Here is a 19,702-nt window from a genome sequence, read left to right on the forward strand (position 1 = left end):
ACCGTCTTAACCATTTTTTTTTCATTTTATTTTTCAGTTACAGTTTGTATCCACCATTATTTTGTTTTAGTTTTAGGTGCACAGCACAGTGTTAGACAATCACATACTTTACAAAGTGATTTCCTGATATTTCAAGCACGCACGTGGCACCATAGTTATTACAATGTTGTTGCCTATATTCCCTACGCTGTACTTCATATCCCCGTGACTGTTCTCTAACCACCAATGTGTGCTTATGAGTCCCTTCCCCTGTTTCACTCAGCCCCCAGCCCCCTACTTCTAAGTGTGCAGTTCAGTGGACTTGACACATTCACATCACTGTGCCACCGTCACCACCATACACCTCTGGAACTCTTTCCATCTCGTAAAGCTGAGACTCCACCCATCAAACAAAGATTTCTCCCTCCCTTCCCTAGCCTCTGGCAACCCCCATTCATTCCACTTCCGGACTCTAAGAACTTGATTACTCTAGGTACTTCCTGTAAGTGGAATCACACAGTATATGTCTGTTTGCAAGTGCCTTATTTCACTTCCCATACGTCCTCAAGGTTCATCCATGTTGTAACGTGTGTCAGAATTTCCTTTATTTTTAAGGCTGAATAATACTCCACTGTATGTATCTACCCATTTTGTTTATTAATTCATCCATCAGTGGATACTTGGGCTGCTTCCCCCTTTCGGCCGTTGTGAGCAGCGCTGCTACGAACTTGTGTGTAAAGTTGCTTTGAGCATATACCCGGATGTGGGGTTTCTGGATCACATGATAAGGCCATTTTTCAGTGTTCGAGTAACCGCCATACTGCCTTCCCCAGTGGCCGCACCAATTTACCTTCCCACCAACAGGGTATAGGGCTCCAACTCTTGGTTATTTTCTGGAGTTCTTTTTTTGGCTTTTTTAAAGGTTGTTTTTGATAGCAGCCATCCTAAAGAGTGTGAGGTGGTATCTCACTGTAGTTTGATTCACATTTTGAGAGGATTATTTTTTATTCTGTGAATGTGTAAGCCCTGGGTTTTATGCTCGAGATATAAAGAAGAGTAAATCCCAGATGGAGAGAGTGAGATCTTGGCCAAGATCCATGGTTGTCACGACGGCGGGGCCTGGGTGAAGGTCTGTGTAAGGCCCTCAATGTAGAGCCATCATGTTGGTCGGGAGAGAGGCAAACCTCACTGTTACCAAAAGTCTGCCCAAAGCCAGTGTCTGGTCCAGCTAGTGCTCAGGATGACAGAGATGGCACTGAGAGTTAGGATGTCGAGGTCTTTGAAAGCCACCTCGCCTCTCGTCTGAAGTGGGCCCTTGTCAGACGAGAGGATCAGACCGGAAGGTTTGTAGGACGGGGAAAAGAACAGGATACTTTGGGTTTGGGGGCAGGAGTCGTACCATCTGGAGAACGAAGGCAGTGTGCCCGCGGGTCCCCCCAGGTTGTCTGCAGTCTCATTGCCATGAGATATGTCACGTGGATATTCGTGTTTCTGATCCCGGAGTTCCGCAGACGCCAGACCTTGAGAAGGAGCTGGGCTGCCTCAAGACCAGCCTAGCTTTTCACAGCGGAGCCTCGGAGGTCTGCAAAGTGTGGAGGGCAGGATTCAGGAGCAGGGATCTACTTCATTTCCTGACCTGCTCAAACACAGTGAACACATTTGCAGGAGCCAGCTGGCTCCTCAGGAACAGGGAGTGGCCCAGCCTTCAGCCTTGGCAGCCTTTCGTGTCCATGGCAACCACAGGTCCTAGGAAAACCAAAAAGTGCATCGGGCCTTTGCAGAAGCAACAGCTGCCCCTGAACGAAGGCTCCTACACAGAATGCTTGAGAAAGAAAACTATATATGGAGAGAGATAAATTATGGAAGGATGTTTTCTGTCTGCTATTAGTCCATTTCCAGAAATATCAAGACTATAAGATTGTTTAACAAATAACATTTTAAGCCATAATACGACATCTCATTCCCATTTTCATTGCCAATGGCCTGATATGTTTGGTACATTTAGTACCAATTTTAGAATTGTTCTAACTTGTAAATTATATAGCAGCTGGAATGATGAGGGCTAATCGTTCTGTGGGCTATAAAACTGTACGCACCTGCAAGCTGCGTGATTTACTGTACCTGCTCAGAAATGAGGGCATCTGTCTCTGTCCACTTCCCTATTCTGTGCGAGCAGACATTTCTAGTGAATAAAAATGTGAGGATTCTGAGAGAATAGGGTCACTAGTATTCAGGGGTGAATTATATATACATGGATTATACAGACATTTATTTTGCTCTTTGTCTCCACTCCCATCCTCAGAATATTTCAGTAGGTACATATTACACAGTAGCAGGCAGCAGGGGAAAAGTGGTGACCTAAATATTTCCTCCATGCCTAAAAAAAACCCTGTAGTATCAGCAGTGAAGAAAATTGGGTGTTGGGGGACCACACACCTATAATTCCACTTTCTTAACACAAGAATAGTTGGCTTTTTAAAAAATTTCTTCACATCCTTGATTGCAAGGAACAGAAACCTACTCAATCCAGCTTAAATTAGAAATTAGTAATAATACAGGATGAGTTTATGGAAATACATAGGGATATCTCATAGACTCCATGACAGGAAGCAACATCTCTGAGGAACTGGCTTCAGGAATGAACTGGAAAACGCCCAGAAACTGAGCAAGCAGCTTCTCTCCCCTCCCTTTCTGCTCTGCGGCAGCTCATCCCAGTGCCCCTGATCGCTGGTGTCTGCTTTTGGCCCCTCGGTCTGCACAGGCTGGCTTTCCTTGTCATCCGCATGCAGCCCGCTCTCTGTTGCCACAAAATGCCACCCTCTGTCCCAAAGTTCACATCTAATCTCAGCAAGGCACCCACTGCTTCAGCCTCCCCGTCCCATTGCGCAGCCCTGTCTCTGGGTCACGCGGAGGGCAGTTCTGGGGGAGGGGCGTTAGCTCAGGAGGTCCCCACAGGTGTCTGGCTCTGCAAAGCCCTCTGGTACTGCTCTGTTGTGTTTAGACTCTGTAATAGTCTTGCAATCCTGAAGTACTTCACTGAGCTATTTTAAAAGCTTTTGGTTTGTTTTGCTAAGTATGACCTTTGAAACAGCGGTGTAAATGCAGTTGTTAGGACTATCCGAGAATTAGAATCCTTTGAGTTCTGTTAGTAACTCATGCCCAACAATCTTCTAAAATTAGCCATATTCAAAGAAGGTTTTTTATGGAATCCTCCAATCCTTTCCCACATCCTTTATTTGCAATCACTCTTGGGATCTGTGTAGTTCATTGAAAAAATACCAGTTAATCATTTTCGTACAATGCTAAGTAGCCAAAGCTAATTTAATTCCCTTTCCCTTTTCTCATTTGTTTATGTATGCTTAGCCATAAGGTCAGGAAAATGTGCCCATTTCATTGGAAACATTTTTAAATTCACTTGATCCGCACAACCAAGGCAAAACCCCCTCCTCACCATGTTAGAACTCGGCAAAGGACAGATGATTAAGGGTTTTCAGTGATCAAACAAGAGAACCTTTTTTTTCTAATTAGTCACTTAGGAGTAGACCTACAACTCTGAAGGTTAGCCAAGCTAGATTTCAGACCTGGGTGGCATCCATTTAATCATTAGAGAGCATGCTACAAACCATACAAAGTTCTTCCTTTGATATTATTTTTCCAAGGAGGACATTTCAAAACTACTAGATGTAAATAGTTATGGAAAAAATGGGAGGAGGGAAAATATGTGTGTGTGTGCAGGTGAAATGTTCGGATGTCTGAGACCCGCTTCACTCCGGAGTGAGGGAGGGAGTACGGTTCGGGAAATGGGGTTGGCTGTGCGCTAGAAACCATTGGAGCAGAACACTGGGCACATAGAGGTGCTTCATACTGCTCTTCCATGTATGCTTGTACTTTTTCATAATTAAAAAATGCTGAAAAAATACTAGAAAGTATTTCCTTTGAGTCATTTAAATTTCAAGCCATAAAGGATTATTGACATGGTTGGAGGAGAATTAGGTAATCTTATCTGTTTCAACATTAATCAAAATGAACCCAAGATTATAATTTTACATCCCACTGAAAGACTATTTTTGCTCAACGTTTTGTTCTGGGAAAGTCTTGGATTTCTCTGTGTATTTGCAAGTAAGGTGAGAGAGAGGTGAGCAATAAGCATTTATAGTTTGATTTGTGTGTTATCTTCCTGTCTCTAAGCATTAAAGGCCAAATTTAAAATTTAGACCTGAGGAAATGTGAATGTTTGCAACAGGACTCTCACTTTTGATGCCATAGTTCTTGCCAGAGCAGTCTGCTTTTGCTACGCGCTGAGAGGCAACTGGGGGGAAGAACAACAAACAGATTTTGTCAGGCTTTGGAAAAGGAGCTACTTTCAATGCAGCGGAGTCAAATGTGATTCTTCTGTTGAAGGATGGTCAAGGTCAGACTTTATGAGGGCCACATTAAAAAAAATCATAGCTTTGGGATTTGTACCAGGCCATGCAATTGCCTTTACATGTACTTCTGATTAGTTCACCATTTGTTTACTCAGTTTATGAAACTTTGACTAAAATGAATCCAAATAGTTGTAGCCATGCTTGTCACTTTATAATAAAAAAAATGCAGCATTTAATTGTCTTTCTACTTCATTCTATCATAACAGGAAAATTATTACAAGTTAATACGGGTGCCAAAGAACAGCTCTTTTTTGAAGCTCCGAGAGGCAAACGGCATATAATAAGACCTTCAGAGGTAACAGTCATACACAAAGCTTTAAGAAAACATTTCGTGAAGATTTAATATGTGCAATTAAAAAACTTATCAATTCTTATTTGCTAATATATGGTTAATATTTTTAATAAAACCTATCAATTCTCATCCACTAAAGGTACATTTAGGGAACCTTTAAGCTTCATCGTTTCTTAAATCTGGTTTCTAGTTTTCTGCCTTCTGAGGACTTCTGGATGTACTATATCGGGGATGTAGCAATGTGCAGTTTGTGTTCTGCCTAATTGTTCTATGCCTGATGAAAATGACTGCGCTCACAATTGATATCTTTTACTTCATTCAACATGTTGCTTTGTGCAAAGTTTCTTATGAACATAAATTTTTGAAACATACTTTCTCAGTGTTTATTATTTGTAATAATAAGCAATATTTTCTGCAACGATAAGATAAATGATCTTTCAGAGCAAAAACTATCCACAACCTGATCATCCTAATCTTTCATACTTTCTTCTTCCTGTTTTCTTCATGTCCTTCGCCACATAGCATAATTTTTTAACTGTTGAAATCAAAGCCTAGATAAAAATTTTGAATCCACGAACAAACTACCTCCTTCCTGAGAGCTCAGCCGCACAGTGCTTCCACATAATGACCCTGGTGGCCGAAAGGTCACTGCCTGACTGAGGTCTAAGAATGTCCTCTGAGTCCCAGGAGACAACATGACTCATTTATTTACAATGTAACCTTTGATGAAAGACCAGGAAACATTCGCTTCCTTTGAGGAAAAGTGGGTAAAAGTACACTACTGAGGGATACGCATGCGCCTGTCTCCTCAGTTCGCCAGAAATATCAACCACTGCAGTGTTGTGAAGCGCCCCCGGAGACGTCTGGGCACCCGCACCCTCGTGTTTGCACTGCTTCTGAAGAAACTGCACGTTCAGTATTAGGGAACACAGTTGTCGTGGAGGATGGCATTGTATTAATGGAAATTGTTTACTGATCCCCCCAATTCCAATTTATTTATCTCTGGTCATTCCCCATTTTCACTTAAAAATTTGTTGGGGTACCATTAGTTAATGTCATTATATGGGTTCCGGCGCACAACTCTATGACACGTCATCTGGCTGTTGCGCTGTGGGTTCACCACCCAAAGGCTAGTCTCCCTCTGTCATCACGTATTTCACCCCCTTCCCTTTCTTCTTCCTCTCTTCACCCCCTTTCCCTCTGGTAACCACCACACTGTTTTCTGTGTTGAAGAGTTTGTTGTGCTCATTCGTGTGTTGCTTTTTGTTTTATATCCTGCATATGAGTGAAATCCTGTGGTTCTTGTCCTTTTCTGTCTGACTTACTTCACTTAGCATGATACTCTGCAGCTCCACTTGCGTTGTCCCATATGGAGAAACGTGTATGGCCTGGAGTAAGGGATGTTTTTACTTATGTCACTCATTCACTGACCATTGTTTGAATGTGCTGGGCACTTCACACACCTGTGTTTTAATTTTCACAACAGCCTGTGGGATAGTTGTCAACCTCATTTTATATACAGGGAGATAAGGACCCTGAAAGAGTAAGTAGGAGGACCATGGAGCTGTCATCCCAGTCCAGACGGCCCTGTGTGTGGCTCCACCTGGATTTCTCCTGTGTATTTAAGCATTGTTTTTACATCACTTCACCTGTATTTCCCCACCCCGTTCTAGAGCCCTAGAATAAGTATACTACAATGTTGTGCAGTTTAACCAAACAATGGGGGGCAACTTGAGATAGATGAGCAATTACCACATCAACGAATGCACATGAGAGAGAAGTTCATGTTAGGAGCCGTCCTGAAATGCCAGGCAGGCTCTGAAGAGTTCACTGTCACTCTTGCTGCACACTTGTTATTCCAGAGGCTGATCTCTGGTGCTGCCGGGGATGTGGTGAGGGGATGGGGGGGTCCCTCCAGCTAATGCACCCTCAGCTTGGCCTCCCTGGCACTGCCGTTCCTAAGAGCACCCAAGGGACACCTCATCATGTGCCTCACCAATATTGTCAGGCCCTTCAACTAAGTGTGAAGGATTTTGAAAATTTCCTTTAAAAAACATTTTTTAAAAGAAACAGCTACAATGCAACTAATACAAAGCTTACTCAGCAAATTGCTTAATATGACAAATATTGAAGTGTCCATTTACATCCACCTGATGCAGTGTGGTGCAGTTAGAAGCAGCTGTATCCCAGGAGGCCGAGTCTCTGGAACTCGACTGCCCCTCCGCTTCCCAAGCGTGGGGTTACTTATGTGACTAGCTTCCCTGTGGGCTTCCACAATTGCCTCCTCCTCCCGAAGATGATGACAGAGAAAATAATGACATACCTGCCTGAGGCAAGGTGCTAAGGAGGAGACCCCTTGAGAACTCTCCTTCCATTGAAGTTCCAGGGTTGGAACAAGTTTATTTACCCCTTTTGGGTTTTGTGGGTTAGAGGGTTCTTAATGTTCTGTGTTAAATGTAGCTTCCCACAAATTAAATGTTTGCTCCCCCTGAGAGTATGGTGTCCAGATCTGACCATGGGTGTTCTGTTGGGGTGGCTGCATGCTGGGCATTACCAACTTATCCCCCTTTCCTGCCCAGAGTATGAGCCCCCCCCCCCCCCCCAGGGCGAGGTCTCAGAAACAGAGTCGGAAACTGGAAGGGAGTCGGTGGCCCAGGGTGGTTCCCTTCTCTTCCTGTGCAGGTCAGTTTAGGGCGTTGTAAGAGGTGAAGGAACTCCATACTCCTCAGCCTGGCTTTGCCAGAGGCGCCCCGAGTCACCAGGCCAGTGCAGGTTTTTGGTTCCATTTCTGTGTGTGTCCAGAGAAACACAGAGCATTTAAATCAGGACCAATTTGAGTGATTAAAATATGAATAGCACCTCCCCTCATGACTAAAATACCGGCTGTATCTTTATCTTGTTGTTTCTTTTCTAGGCAGTGACAGCAGACAGAAAATACAAAATTGGAAGCGAGGCGCTTCAGCAACCTGCAAGGCAGTTTCCAGATCCAAAGGGAGTGGTCTGGCCTTTAATTTTAGCCACAATTTCTAATGATATTTATACTCTTTTAAATAGTCACTTGAAGTGCTTATCTAAAGAAACTATAATAAGGAAATCAATGCAGAGTGTAATTGTCTCTCTACTTCATTCTATTCTAACAAGACCCGAATGAGAGTAAATGAGATGAAATTCCCTAGGAGAGTCCAATACACAGTGTTGTTGTTATCATTTATTGTTGTTTTTATTTTTAAAGAAAGAAAAGCCTCACTTCCATCAGGATTTACGCTGTACAAATGCCAAATCCTCTGTCCTTGAATTTTAGATGAAACAGTTTTAAAGGATAAAATGTATATTCACGGCAATATGAACAGCTCTTCAGATTTTTAAGATAGTCCCTGTACAGCATAGAGAATATTAAGCTAGCTGCAGAATCTCATTATTCTTTCCTCCAAAGAAACATTCCTTAAAAAAGTTATGTCTTCTAACTTTTTAAAATCGTTTACTAAATGATCAGCCTCATTGATGAATGGAGCTTAGTGGTGTCATTTGGGAACAAATGCCCCAGGGATATTTGGAGTGTCTGGGAACAAGCTGGGGAAGGGGGGTTACTGGCATCCAGGGGGTGGAGTTCAAGGGTGCGTCTAAGCATGTCACCTTGCACAGGATGGCCCTGGCAACAAAGAGTTATGCAGCCTAAAACACTTACGGTGCTGACACTGAGAAACCCTGCTCCAGCTGACGGCTCATGCGGTGATAAATGTCCCGGTGAGCACTAAAAAGCTTCGTCGTTGGACTTCCACACTTCCAAAATGTTCATCTGATCTGGATAAGAGTACATGGATATTTTACTGCAGTGTTGGTTTATTAAGACAATAAATATACGAGTTTACGAAGCAGCTTAGGCCCTGGTCAGGTGGTTGGAGTGCTGTCCCACAAATGGAAAGGTCAGAGATTCGATTCCCAGTCAGGGCACATGCCTGGGTTGTGGGTTTAGTTCCCTGTCAGGGCACATATGAGAGGCAGCCGATTGGTGTTTCTCTCCCTCCCTACCCCTCTCTCTAAAACCAATAAGAATGTCCTCAGGTGACGATAAAAATACATACACACACACACATACATGCAGCTCAGAACTGTGCGCCTCCGCACCCAACACAAATGCTGGATGTGGGCAAAGTCGTCATTTAGAACTACTCGGCCTCAAATTATTCCTTTTACATACAACAAAGAGCTCTCTAGGTTGGGAAAAATATATTAATTTTCTTTTCTTCTTTTTTAAGATTGAGAAGATAGAGTGGGACACGTGGACCTGTGTCCTGGGGCCCACCTGTGAAGGGATCTGGCCCGCACACAGCGACGTGACCGATGTAAACGCTGCCAGTCTCACCAAAGACTGCTCCCTCTTAGCCACTGGAGATGACTTTGGTTTCGTCAAGCTCTTTTCCTATCCTGTCAAGGTAATGTTGCATGTTTATTATAAATACTTGCCCGGGCCCTTTAATAACCCCAAATCTATCTAGTGTGTCTAAGTGGGTTTTTAAATATTGAAGGCATAAGCAATCAATGATGTTATCTACAGTGCAGTCTTTATACTGTATCAATACCTCCACAGCCTTATGTTTGCCAATTTGAGTCAGAGTCTGTGGCATATAATTTCTCCTTGAAAGGCCTTCACTGGGTCACCAAATCCAACATCTCACAAACTACAAAGTAAGACTTTTCTTTAGAACTTCCTGGATCCGTGCCTTTCTAACAGATACTAACATACTTCCTGAGATGGCGAGCTTACTATCTCACGAAGCAGCCCGATTTCATTTTCAGATAGCTCCAATTGTTAAAATGGTTTTTGCTCTATGTTGAACTGAAAATGTTCTCTCTTTAGCCAAAATTCTGCGTACAGAACTATCACCGAGTAACTCCAGTCCTCTTACAGCCCCGCCTACAGGAGGATCTCTTTGACTCCCCGAAGTCTCATTCCCTCCAGCCTGAACCCCCCTATTCTTCAGCCATTTCCCACTGCCCCTCCATGCCCCTCCCTCTGAGCACACTCCTTTTTCTCCCATTTTAAACTGTCTGATCAAAGACTGAATTCAGTGCTTTAGATGTAATCTGACCAGCGCAGGGTCCAATGGGACTTTTATCTTCTTGTTTTGATTTTATATTTATTTTAAATTAAACTAAAATGGCATCAGCTCTTTTGGCTGCCACATACACAACTGAATCATAGACATCATTGCCAAAAACGTCCAGGTTCTCTCCCCCGTCTTATACTTACACAACTGACTTTCCAAATTCTAAACTCTGGGTACAGAACTTTGTATTTGTACCAAATAAGACTTATCTTGTTTACTTGATCTCATTGTTCCAAACTGCCAACATCTTTTTAAATACTTTTTCTAAGTATCTACTTTCCCTTCCAGCATCATGTCCTCCTCTGACTTCACAAGTGTGAGCTCTAAATTGTGGAAAGAAAAGACGTAGACTAGAATAACCAAGCATCACCACCGGGAGCCCCCATTCAATTTGACATTCCATTATTAACACACGCATTTAATTGTGGTTCTTCAGGAACACATTTGCACCCATCTGATTATGCTGTCATGGACCTCACGTTTCCCTCTCTGGTCCAACAAGACCTCACTAAAGACTTAGCACGTATCTGGCAAACACCCAGATGGACTGTGTCTCTGGTATCCTTAACCTCCCCTCCCAACAAGCCAACCAACAGAAAATATGGGGTAGTTCACAGGGAACCCCTGTTGCTGCCTAGTAATCATCACTTCCTTTTCCAAGTGCTAATAGACCTTCTGTGTAATAATTCACCCTAGAATTTTCCAGGGATTGCATCAACTCACGAATCAATATTTGCCAAAGTCCACTTGTTTTCCCTTTAAGATACGGGAGTCTTTTTATGTTTGATGTCACCTCCCCTGATTTCTAAACTTCTGGGCTGTTAGGGACTTTATTTCTGTAATCTCATTTGAAGGCACCTGTTTGAAAGTACCTGAGCTCTGTTTTGCCCTTTCTGGTTTGAAGAGCATTCTCTTTAATAGAGGAAATAAGGAAGTCTACTTTCTGTTCATATTAAACCATATAATTTAAGAAGTGTTCCTAACGTGTCTCTATTTTTCTTTTAGCCCTACATATATAAAATCCTTTTCAATTTTCTTAGTTTTTTACTTTAACATTCTGAAACTACATTAAAGTTGTCTGTGCAAGCCTTTTGTATTCATCCTGGGTTGTCCGCCCCTCCTTCCATCATTTGCCTGAACACAGCAGTTTCCTCCGCAGCCATTTTGGAATCTTCAGTTGCTTTCTTGTCTCCTTCTTCATTTGTTAGTGTCTGGTTAGAGAATAACTTCCGGTCATTTTTTCTAAGACTCACTTCTGATGATGTCCAGTGTTCTCTTCAGTGTTCATCCCAAATTTTAAAGCCACCTGATGGCCTTTTTCCAATAATCCCTCCCCTCCCAGCCAGTTACCAGCTCTTCCTATTTGATCAGAATTCAGTTTCATGTAGCAAATTTCCTGGCTACTTCTATGTTTTTTGGAATGAGATTGCTAGCAGGACAAGTTGGGGATACCCTGGAATTAGTAGACTAAGGTTGGGCCTGTATTCAGGTGGCCGAGGTCCCAGATGCCATTGCATCATGCTCCTGTGCCAGGTTTATTGTTGGTCCTGGATTTCATCACCCACACCCCTTGCCCAGCTGTGCTGTCTGTAGCAGTCATGGCACCTTGGGTTCCTCAGTCTCCCAGAGTTCCAGGGAAGTTCCTCAGGGACCACCCCAGGAAACAAAGTAGGGCCATTGTGGGGGAGGGCTCTGGGGGCCCCACCTCTGCTTCAGCTGGGGTCACTCTGTGCTTTGTATGCCATCCATTCATCTTCTGTGTAAGACTTTTTACAACAGTTTGTTAGAAAAGATTCCAAGCATACAGGGAAGGTGAAAGAAGGATGCAGTGAACTCCTAGAACCCCACCACCTAGAGACGACCTCAACATAAACTGTGGACATCAGGACACTTACCCCTAAGTGACTCACCCGTGTAATCCAAACACCTATAAAACATGATCATCACCCCAGGAGGTGTCCTCATGCTCCACCCCAGTCAGTCTCTACCCCCCACTCACTCTCAGATGAAAAAAATATTCCTATGGTTTTCGCCATGGATTAGTTTTACCTGCGCCAGAACTTCATGTAAATGGAATAACCGAGTAGGTACTGTTCTGTGTCGGGCTTCCTTCACTCAGGTGAGGTTTCTGAGATTTTTCCATGTTGTTGTGGGTATAATAATGTGTTCCCTTCTTTATAGCTGAGTGGAATTCCATTGTATGGATATAACAGAGTTTGTTTATTTACCTGGCTAACAAGGACACATGCTTTTTCCAGTGTTTGGTTATAATAAAGTTGCTGTGAACATTTTTGGACAAATACTCGTGGGCATATGTTTTCCTCTTAAGTAAATACATAGGACTAGAATTTCTGGGTCATAGGAGAAAATGTATGTTTAACTTTTTAAGAAACTGCCAGACCTTTTTCCATTTTACATTCCCACCAAAAAATGTAATAGTTTTAGCTGCCAACATTCAGTGTTGGCAGCCTAGTAAAATGTAGCCGTGCCGGGGGGTCAGGAGCGTGAACTTACTGTGTTTGTAACTTACATTGCCCTGATGACTGATGACATTGAGGGCTGTCTGTTTGCTTACTGGCCATTGTGAAGTGTTTGTACAAATCTTTTGTCCACTAGTTTACATTGGGTTCTTTATCTTTTTATTCTCAATTCTATGTTGTAAGATTTGACAGAAGCAATAGTTTCATAATTTAAAACCACTGGCCAATATAAAGTTCTTTAATAATATTATTTCTCTTTCTCTGCTGTTTTATTTTAAAATCTGATTTTTCTGGCACTCTTTTCCTTCCAAATACATGGACCCAACCTGATGGGTATTTCCAGCTGTGTAGTTACACTCTTCCATTGCCCTGGGTATGTCGGACAGAGTTCACCACCTCTTATGGACTGAATGTGTTCCCATCAAAATTCTGTGTTGAAGCTCTAACTCCCAATGTGGCTATATTAGGAAATAGGGCCGTTATGAAAATAATTAATGCTAAACGAAACCATAAGGATGGGGTCCAGATCCAATAGGATTAGTGCCCTTATAAGAGACACCAAAGAGCAGCACATTCCCTCTCGATCCACACACACAAGCCCAGGGAAGGCCATGGAGCCCACAGTGAGAAAGTGGTGTTCATAAACCAGGAAGAGAGCTCTCACCAGGGACCAGATTGACTGGCACCTTAATCTTAGACGTCCCAGCCCCCAGAGCTGTGAGAATGAATTTCTGTTGTTTAAGCCACCCAGTGTGTCATGTTTAGTGATGGCAGCCCAACCAGGCTAAGACAGCATCCCACTGCAATATTCTAGCTGAGCTCCATGTCATCAAGTCTTGTTGGTACCTATGAGATCTTATCACCACACAGCTCTCTCTGTGTCCAAAATTTAGGTTCCATTTGTTAGACTCTAAGATAATGTTGTCTCCTTGGCCCTTTTCCTTGTTCCACCTTCCTATGAGTTAATAGGCATCTCTTCCAGGCATTTTTCCTTCCACGACAATGATGCATCCTTACACATTCATTTTCATAGTTTAAAATCTTTGTGACGAGTTATTAGTTCCCTGAAAATCTCATTCTTTCTAGCCTCCGTGAGACAGACTCGCCCTTGCCAGAGCCCACCCATTTTTCCAGTGCATTAAACCACGTGCAATTCTACTCTTTGACACCAATTCTATACAGCTAGCTGATTGCTTTCGCATCTTGCCCCTTCTTTTCCAAAACCGTGCCCTTCCACTGTACTGGAGAGGTCAAAATATCACCATGTGGCCCTGACCAGCATGACTCAGTCGGTCGAGTGTCCTCCTGCAAAGCAAAGAGTCACCAGTTTGATTCCCAGGCAGGGCACATGCCTGGGTTGCAGGCCCCCTTCCCAGTCGGAGTGCGTGTAAGGGGAAACCGATTGATGTTTCTCTCACACATTGATGTTTCTCTCCCTCTCTTTCTCCCTCCCTAGCCCTCTCTCTAAAAATAAATAAAATCTTAAAAAAAAATCACCATCCCCCATTCCAAAGCCAACCCCCTGGTTCAGGTGCTGGGTCTGGCGTTTATTAACTGTTTGACCTAAGGGAGTTTCTTAGAATCTCTGACAGAGTTGGGTTTCCTACAGGACAGGAACAAAGCTTTCTCTGATTGGATGCTATTCCCCTGTACAAATCACTCAGGAAACGTTGAGAGTAATGCTTACTAGATGGGAAATGTCCCAAACTTTTAGTTTTTACTGTAATTATTATTATCCCATGTTTTTTAATCCTCCCCTTTCTGTAAAGTTACTGTGGACTTTGTCATCCCTGAAGGTGCTACCCGTACTCTAGTTCATCTAGAAGTTAGCTATAATTCAGTGTATAATATCTAGAACTTGTCTGTTGACCCTTTGTTGAATTTTTTCATTTGTATATTTCTTTTTTCTCTTGCAAAATTGTAAAATTGCCAGTAATTTAGCATCCTCATATCCTCCATTAGAAAGGTGTAATGAAGCAAACTTAAGGATAAAAAATATACACCACCATGTCATTTACATTTTTAAAACCCACCCTTAGGTTCTTAAGTGTCTTTCTCAGGCCATCAAAGGCTCAAGAGAATGGTTCTCTAAAGAGGAGCCTCTTCTTAGCGTTTTTCACATGGAGACACTGTGTGTGAAATGTTGTGAATGCGGGGAGAGAACAGGGGGCTTTCACCAGGTTCTCAGGAATTTGCCCCCTAAAAACAGATAACAGCCAGCGCTCCGGGGACGTATTTTGGCTTCTCCACTCTTCAGCACTCAGTGGGAGAGTTGTGGGAGCGAGTCCCCACAGCTCTAATGGAAATGCAGGATTTGCCATGATGGCCCAGAAGGGCAGAGCCTCCGACTGGCCATGCCAGGTCTTCAGGAGGCTCCCTCATGGGCCCTGAGAGCGCCACCGAACATGCCTGCCAGCCACCGCCCCCCGGTGGAGCAGTTGGTTTCTTGGAACCTTCTAATAACTGTGAATCCCTTTTATTGTTCCTTGGAGCGGTAACCATGCTTCCTATTCTGAGAATCTTGAATCACCCTTTGCTGGAATTGACTCGGAAATTTTCTTAATCCTTTCATCACTTCTTTCCCTCTGCAAAGATTCTGATCACCTTAGGATATTTTTTCCCCGAACCTTTCTTTTTGGATTCTTTTCTCCATCCTGTCTAAACACCCTGTGTTCCTTCATATGAGTGGGAGTATGAAGAGGCATTTCTCAAACTCTTTGACTTTCTCCTCCTCTCAAAAAACCGATTTACATAATGGGTTGGTTCTTGCTTCCAGCAGGAAGATCAGCAGGACACCGGGCTGCAGCCACATGAATGTCCTCTTTGTGTCCATGCCTTCTGCATCTCACAGGGTCACACAGTACGTTCCACTGGGAATCTTTATGTTGCTCTGCCTATTTGCTTAGCAAACTAGTAGCTCTGGGGGGCTTCCTGGAAATGCTGCCTACCTGTGTGCTCCCTCATCTTTCCAGACTTAGTACTCTGCTGAGGAGCAGGCAGCCCCACTCAGCTGTCAGGTCGGGGTCAGCCAAATCCACAGAACTCTGGACCGAGAGTGTTTTCAAGTCGCTCACTCTTCCACACCTGTCTCCTGCTGCGTGTTTGTGGCGGTTTCAGGTTCCCCAGCACACCAGTCCAAAACCCTCTGGGAGCCTCTTGTCTCTTACTGAATAGTTTGTATTTGGGACGCGGATGGCCTTCTCATGACTTCAGAAAGTGCACGCAGCTTCCCACATTGCGTAAGGTATTCCCTGGGAGTCGCTGAGAGGATGGAAAAACTCCCCCTTTTCAAATGGCTCCCACCGGAGCTGTTTTTGCCAGACTGTGGTGCATGAGCCAGAAATGGAAGCTGGCTTCTGGTGGCAGCTGCCCCTCCCCGCCACTTGTCAAGGCCACCCCGGGTGAGCTGCCGACTCAGTCACTTGCCCTTCCCACTGAGCACGCCGCTCGGAAGAACTCGCGGTAATTACTAATAAACTGGGTTCTATTTACTTAATTGTGTTTGTTGAAAAGAAGCTTTTTTTTTTTTTAAATCAATTAGTTGAGTGTTTGTAGTGTTAGAGATCGTTTCCAGTGTCCATGGCCGAAACTGCTGTGCCTGTTTTAGACCTTACCGAGGACCCAGGATCAGAAGACATCCCTTGCTGATCTGCCCTAGTCTGGGCTGTGGCACAAAAACCACTGTGGGGGTGACTTGGGAGGACACTTCTGATCTCAAATGTCAGCCAGACTCTCAATCAGGAGTTTACATTGGAGACCTGTGGAGAATGCACATCTGATATTCGAGAGAAACAGAAACAAGCTTTTTATATTCTTACGCTCCCAGAAACAGGTTCTGTGGCCTAACATTTAATTTGTTCCCTTGCAAACTATTTTTGAGGACCTGCAATTAGCCAGGCAATGTTTTAGGGGAAAAAGACACCTAGTCCCTGCCCTCTTGGAGCTCACATTCTAGAAAATGTAAGGAATTTGCTGCTTAAATGTTTCACTCGTGTCCAGTAGAAACCACTCCAGGAAATAACATGGATGAAACAATCCAGACACAGGAATAGTGAGACCTGGATGGGGTAATCGCCAGTTTCTGGCTTCACAGGGCCAGCACGCGAGATTCAAGAAGTACGTGGGGCACAGTGCCCATGTCACCAACGTGAGATGGCTGCACAACGACTCCGTGCTGCTCACAGTAGGTGGCGCTGACACAGCCCTGATGATCTGGACCAGGGAGTTTGTGGGGACCCAGGAGAGCAAGCTGGTGGACAGTGAGGAGTCGGACACCGACGCAGAAGAGGATGGAGGTGAGTCCCATCTGCCACGCGTCAACAGCAGCTTCCTCCCCATCCCCTCCTGAGCCACAGGCAAGCCAACTCCACTCCCCTCCTCCTTCTGTTGTTTGAGGCTATGACAGTGACGTTGCTAGAGAAAAGGCCATTGATTACACCACCAAGATCTATGCTGTCAGCATCAGGGAAATGGAGGGCACGAAACCACACCAGCAGATGAAAGAAGTTTCCATGGAAGAAAGGTATGGTGTCACCAGGTTTGTTTGTGTTTATTGTACCTGATGACAAGAAACTCATTTAAACCACAGTGCACTTTCTTTGCCCTCAAAGATGCTTCTTAAGCCAGTCATTTATGCGTATGCACAGGGTCTGAATTTGCACACACGCTTAATCTGGGGAAAGTTGCCCACAGCCCCCAATATGTGCCAAAGGGTGGGTTACACTTTGCCAAAGCTGTTCATGGAATATGACTAGACTAGACATGAGATTTGGTTGGACTGGTCTCCCCTTGCCCGAGAGGAGGCTGGGGTAGCCAAAAAGCGGTCCTGAATGTGATGGCTGTGAGGAGAGCATGCTGACAACAGGCAGGAGGGAGGCAGCCTTCTGAGGCTGAGGGAGTATTTGTGGGTTGTGAAAAATAATCCTCCCTTCTCACCAGAGTCCGTGCATTACTCTGTCACTTGGTGTTCCTTCTCGTACCGTGTCGTCACCTGCCCACATTTGTGCAGGTGTGTTTGGCAATTCCAGGCCTATTTGATTTTGTTGTCTTGGATCCTCTGAGTAGAAGGAAAGCTGCTGGTAATATTTTAGGCCTTTTTGATGTACTATTGTAAATCGATATTGTAATTCATAAGAGAAATTGTGAAATACTTTAACATTTATAAAAAAGAAAGCTCGTAATTACTATTTATCATATCCGTAGAAGGGAGGATAAATATTTAACGAAAACATTTAACATCTAAAAAGAATTTCATGGATCTCAAAGATGTGTAAGGATTCTCTGTGGGATCCTCACACTGGCATGGGTTCGGTGGTCCCAAGTGCCCTGGGTCAGTGATGTGTATAATTGATGAGTTAGTTTTGGCATTCGGCATGGCCTTCTGCCTAATAAAAAGCATTTAATAAATCTGATCTAGCACCTTCTACTATTAGGTAGGAATTCAGATCCAAAGAAATAAAATGTCATTTCCCCCTCCTGCTCCAGTTCAGCAACAGAAGTTAAAATAAGCTTGATAAATCATGGGTGTGCTAAAGGCAAGAAGATTGAATCTGATGGGGCAGGGGGGGAACCACCCTAATTCTTTCCTAGCATTTTTGTTAGATGTTACTATAAAGATTCCAATTTTTATTTCAATTTTTTAAAAAAAATTATAGAGATTTTCTGTAATAGTCTATAAATTATAGTTTATTCTGCTTACAGCATGGTGTTTTAGTGGCCACAAAGAGAAAATAAATTTGAAGGACCTAATTCTAAAAATAAAGAAAAAAGGACCACAGGCACATATGTTCATGAATAAGCCTTCCACTTAAATAATCTTCTCTAAAAAACACTTGGCATACATTAAACATTGTTTTGAAAGAAAATTGCCCAACCTTTCCAGTTTCACATAACATTATGTAATGAGTTGACTTGGCTACTAATCCAAGGTTGTTTGTGGCCGATTTCTACAACCAGTGCTTCATCAAGCCATGGGTCAGACTGGCCACTAAGATGTGGAAATCTAATCAAAGTCCTAGTTCCAAACGCTGCAGCTGATTTCTAACCTAACTGAGGCTCATCGGAACCTTTCCTGGTCTTGGTGTTTCTTTGCGCAGGTCTGTAAAACTCTCATACCTGCTCGATGTTGGAAGGGGTGGGCGAGGTGAAGGTGGAGATGACCCTTAGAAACATTTTCAGCCTTAAGATCCAGAATTTTGAAGCTACCTCATTTTCTTCAGTGTGCCAGATTGGGAACTTTTTCATAGCATACACAGGATTGGCTTTTTTTTTTAATACAAAAGAAAAAAAATGCTTCATAGATATAGAGGGAGTTATTTTAGTACTTTACTGGCATTTTAAAAAATAATTCACACCAGGGTGTAGCGAAGAAAAACATGTAGTGAAGAAAACAATTTTGAGATAAATATAGGGTCTGGAGGAGTAACAGGCCTTTCCTCTACATAGCACTGACTTTGATAACTTAAAAAGCCTTGACAGCCCCAGTTCCCACTGGGGCTGAAACCAGAGAGCAGGATGCCAGCTGCATAGCATGCTGGGAGCAGAGCGGGGCACCCCATGAGGGGGAGCAGAGAAGGAGCAGTAAATGGATCTGATTAACAGCCTCCATGGGGGCAAATCCCGATCAGAACCAAGAACAAGCAGACTCTACCAGTTGTTGTCAGGAGTTTCAGGGGAGTTTGAACCCCGGACATAGGACTGGAGGCAGCTTCTGAACTGCAGAAGACACAAATGGGTGCTGGGCAAGGCAGAGCCTTCCGAGAATTTATGAGAAAGCAGGATGATAAAGGGAAGGTGGGGTAGCAACCCTTGGGGCAGGGAGGACACCTAACAGTAAGGCAGCCAACAGCTCACCTGAGTCCTCACCGAGGTTACAGAATGGGTTCCAGTGCCCCAGACAGGAGAGAGGCAGAGACAGAGAAATGCCAGGGTGTCGGACAGCAGGAGGCGGGGCGGGCAGTGCGTGGGTTCTCCGCGGGCACGTTCAGGACAGTCAGCTGTGACGCTGCTCCGTTCCACTCCTTCAAGCCCTGCCGATTCCAGGGGCAGAGGCTCTTCTTGACCTTCCCGGCATTGTTCCTTTCTGTGTGTCGCTGCAGACACCTGCCTACACCTGGGTGCCTTTAGTAAATAGCCAGGCCATGACACGTACCACTAAGGCTAATGGGAGACAAAGACTCAGAACCCCCATTCAGGGCCAGGGCCTATTTTGCCTCTTACCGAAGTTTCAGACTGTTCTACCTCTGGTTTACATCCGCCTTGCAAGCCAAGAGAGGAGTGTGGCATCTGTCACACTGAAAGCAGTGCCTGAAGGCAGTTGCATGTACGCACCCATCATTTTTTAAGCAACTCAATTCTTAATTCCTAAAATTTAAGGCAATCACACATTGTTTCAAATTCAACTCCATTATTTGATTG

The 19,702-nt window shown here is 43.9% G+C and overlaps 1 protein-coding gene across 5 annotated transcripts in view; it reads left to right on the forward strand.

Moving 5' to 3' along the window:
• Positions 1-19,702, forward strand: part of EML6 (EMAP like 6) — a 220,700-nt gene that overhangs the window by 163,822 nt on the left and 37,176 nt on the right. For 3 of the 5 annotated variants that reach the window (XM_024552786.4, XM_053924902.1, XM_071221553.1), the window contains 4 exons: positions 4,613-4,701; positions 8,955-9,131; positions 16,380-16,581; positions 16,682-16,808. In XM_024552786.4, coding sequence (XP_024408554.2) covers positions 4,613-4,701; positions 8,955-9,131; positions 16,380-16,581; positions 16,682-16,808 — 595 coding nt within the window. The remainder of the gene's footprint in view (positions 1-4,612; positions 4,702-8,954; positions 9,132-16,379; positions 16,582-16,681; positions 16,809-19,702) is intronic. The other 2 variants (XR_008426918.1, XM_053924903.1) reach the window with 2 other exon arrangements.

This window comes from Desmodus rotundus, chromosome 5 (genome assembly GCF_022682495.2).
Source record: "Desmodus rotundus isolate HL8 chromosome 5, HLdesRot8A.1, whole genome shotgun sequence".
Taxonomy (NCBI): Eukaryota; Metazoa; Chordata; class Mammalia; order Chiroptera; family Phyllostomidae; genus Desmodus; species Desmodus rotundus.